General features: G+C 44.3%; 1 protein-coding gene across 1 annotated transcript; it reads left to right on the top strand.

Annotated features, from left to right (window-relative positions):
* Positions 1 to 1,457: 1,457 nt before the first annotated feature.
* Positions 1,458 to 2,717, top strand: LOC119805442 (S-phase kinase-associated protein 2-like). The gene has a single exon (XM_038317402.1). It carries the CDS (start codon positions 1,560 to 1,562, stop codon positions 2,715 to 2,717), a length of 1,158 nt encoding a protein of 385 aa, XP_038173330.1. The 5' UTR covers positions 1,458 to 1,559.
* Positions 2,718 to 3,238: the final 521 nt, after the last annotated feature.

Below are 3,238 nucleotides of genomic sequence, written 5' to 3' on the forward strand. Positions count from 1 at the left end.
TTTATTAAGCTATTTATGTGTCAGATTAATGTGTGTAATAGCTCAGATAATTCTCAAAACAACCCTGTGAAGTAGGTTCTGTCACTGTTTCTTTTTACAAATAATAAAACAAAACTTCAAGGCACTGAATAATGAAGTAACTCACCCAATGTTCTACAGATAGCAAAAATAAAATACCAAGACTGGAGGACTCTTCAAGTGACCTCTGGTCACTACTTCATCTTAAGTATAATGGTTCACCCTACGTGTTGGAAGAAGACTAACACTGAAGAGAAATGGAACCTCTATGTTGTTTATCCCAGACTTGAGAGAGCACTGTTGGTAAAAAGGGAATCCTAAAAGCAAGGCAATGGTGTCGATGTTTCTGTCTTCATAGTTGTATGATCCAAATAATGGGAAAAAAGACAAGGCAGGTGTGGCGGCACATGCCTGTAATTCTAGCTCTCAAGAAGCAGAGGGAATGGAATTGTGAATTCAAAAATAGCCTGTCATGGTGGATTTTTTTTTTTTTTTTTTTTTTTTTTGGTTTTTCGAGACAGGGTTTCTCTGTAGCTTTAGAGCCTGTCCTGGAACTAGCTCTTGAAGAACAGGCTGGTCTCGAACTCACAGAGATCCGCCTGCCTCTGCCTCCCGAGTGCTGGGATTAAAGGCGTGCGCCACCACCGCCCTGGCCTGTCATGGTGTTTTTTCAGGATTAGAAACCTAAGACAGCTCTGTACACACAAAATTACTCATTTTTAAACTTAATGCCTACTAATTTGGTAAAAAATCCTAAAATACGTACAATTTTCACCAAAAATTATAAAATATTCTCTGAATTTCTAAGGGACCCTATTCTTTTTTTTATTAAAAATTTCCGCCTTCTCCCTCCTCCCATTTACTTCCCCCTCCCCACTCCACTCCCTCTCCATCTCCTGTCCAAAGAGAAGTAAGGGTTCCCTGCCCTGTGGGAACCTGAGACCCTGTCTAATCATAAACAAAAGAGGGGGCTGAAGCGATGGCTGAGAGGGTAAGTGTGCTTGCTGTTCTAACTGCGCCAGGGAACCCAACGCCCTCTTCTGGGCTCTACAGGCACCTGCGCCCATACACACAAACCAACATAGACACATAGAATTTTTTTTTCATGGTTTATTTTTTTTTATATTTAAAAATTTCCATCTCCTTCCCTCCTCCTCCCCCCTAGACACATAGAATTTTAAATCATTAAAATGAGGAAGGATGAACTGCGAGTCAGACCCAGAACTACAATTCCCGGAAGGCGATGGGGCATTGTGAGGTGGCTGCTAGAGCACGAGAACTCTGTGTGCGCATGCGCGCAGTGGTGATGAGGCATCGCGAGACCATTGCCGTTTGCGGGTAGTGCTGTGCGCCTCGGAGTAGGAGTCTGTGAGACCGGCCGGTCATCGACTAACGCAACGCGCGCTTTCAAAGACCCTGAATCCGTGCACACAGTGTACAGGAAATAACTTCAGGAGATTCCGGACCAGAGTAGCGAAATCACCACTACCAACTTCACGTGGAGACTGGATTCCGGTAAGACTTCTGAACGGCTCTCAGACATGATGAGTGACTCTGCCTTGAAGAAGGCCCGTAAGAACCTTATGCACGAACTGCTTTCAGACCCGGGCCACCCTAACAGCCCTTCAAGGCAATGTCTAGAGAGCAAAGATAGTGACAGGGCCTTTGTGATCATCCGTAGGCCTAAGCCGAATCAAGAGAACTTAGCAGGTATTCCCTGGGATACCCTTCCAGATGAGCTGCTCCTTCGAATCTTTTCCCACCTGTGCCTCCCTGGGCTAGTCCGTGTCTCCAGAGTCTGTAAAAGGTGGTACCACCTCTCGCAAGACGGGTCTCTCTGGCAAACCCTTGACCTTGGAGGTGTAAACCTGCACCCGGACGTGACTGTCCGTTTGCTTTCTCGGGGGGTGATTGCCTTCCGTTGCCCACGATCGGTTATGGAACAACCACTGGGTGAAAGGCTCAGGTCTTTTCCTGTAAAGCACATGGACCTGTCGAATTCAGTTATAAATGTGTCAAGCCTCCATGGAATTCTGTCCGAGTGCTCCAAGTTACAGAATCTAAGCCTGGAAGGCCTGCAGCTTTCGGATCCCATTGTCAACACTCTTGCCCAGAATGAAAACTTAGTGCGACTAAACCTTTGTGGGTGCTCTGGATTTTCTGAGTCTGCCGTGGCGCATCTTCTAAGCAGCTGCTGCATACTGGATGAACTGAATCTCTCCTGGTGCTTTGAGTTTACTAAAGAGCATGTGAAAGCAGCTGTGGCACATTTACCAGCGACCATCACCCAGCTCAACATCAGTGGCTACCGAAAGAACCTCCGGAAAGCAGATCTTCGTACCTTAATTAGACGGTGCCCCAACCTTATCCGCCTTGACTTAAGTGACAGTATCATGATAAAGCAAGACTGCTTTCCAGAATTTTTTGAGCTCAACCACCTTCAACATCTCTCGCTCAGCCGGTGCTATGATATAACTCCTGAGAGTCTACTTAGACTTGGAGAAATCGCCACACTAAAAACACTACAAGTTTATGGAATCGTGTCAAAAGTTACTCTGCGGGTATTGAGAGAATCCCTGCCCCATCTGCAGATTAACTGTGACTATTTTACCACCATTGCAAGGCCAACTATCGACAACAAGAAGAGCACAGAGATTTGGGGTATCAAATGCCGACTGACTCTGCAAAAGTGCCTATGAAGTGCTTGCGATAGGCCAGTGTCATCCCTTCCTTTGGAATGAGGAACACAGACAGCAAATCCAGTTTCTGAAGACCTTGGTTACCTTTCCTATTGGTCTTACCTTAACCCTCATTGTATATGTATGTTTAGAGAACCATTTGTAAGGGAGAACTATGAAGTATTGCTTTTTCAAGAATATAGAGATGTTTCTGTCAGTGCTATGCCCTCAGATTCCAAGTGTTAGGTCTTTAAGTGAGTCTGTAATTTGAAAATAGCTTTTTAGAGCAAAATTTGAGGCAGCTCTTCCAAGTGCCTTTCAGATTAAGTCTATTTAGAATTGAGTTTTAAAAATTACTCCTGGTTCACAGTTTTCATGCTGTTTTTCATAGCTTGTTATCTCTTTTATTATTCAGTATTTTATAAAACTTGATTTTGAAGAACAATAAGCTATATGTTTGGTGAGCTGGATGGAAAGAATCATAGGCTGCTAGCTTTTGAAGTAGCCATCAATGTACTATGTATGTTCCCAGGTTATGCTTT

This window comes from Arvicola amphibius, chromosome X, assembly GCF_903992535.2.
Source record: "Arvicola amphibius chromosome X, mArvAmp1.2, whole genome shotgun sequence".
Taxonomy (NCBI): domain Eukaryota; kingdom Metazoa; phylum Chordata; class Mammalia; order Rodentia; family Cricetidae; genus Arvicola; species Arvicola amphibius.

Bases quoted from the DNA above. Each gene is read 5' to 3' on its own strand.
- LOC119805442 (XM_038317402.1), top strand. From the start codon at position 1,560: ATGATGAGTGACTCTGCCTTGAAGAAGGCCCGTAAGAACCTTATGCAC.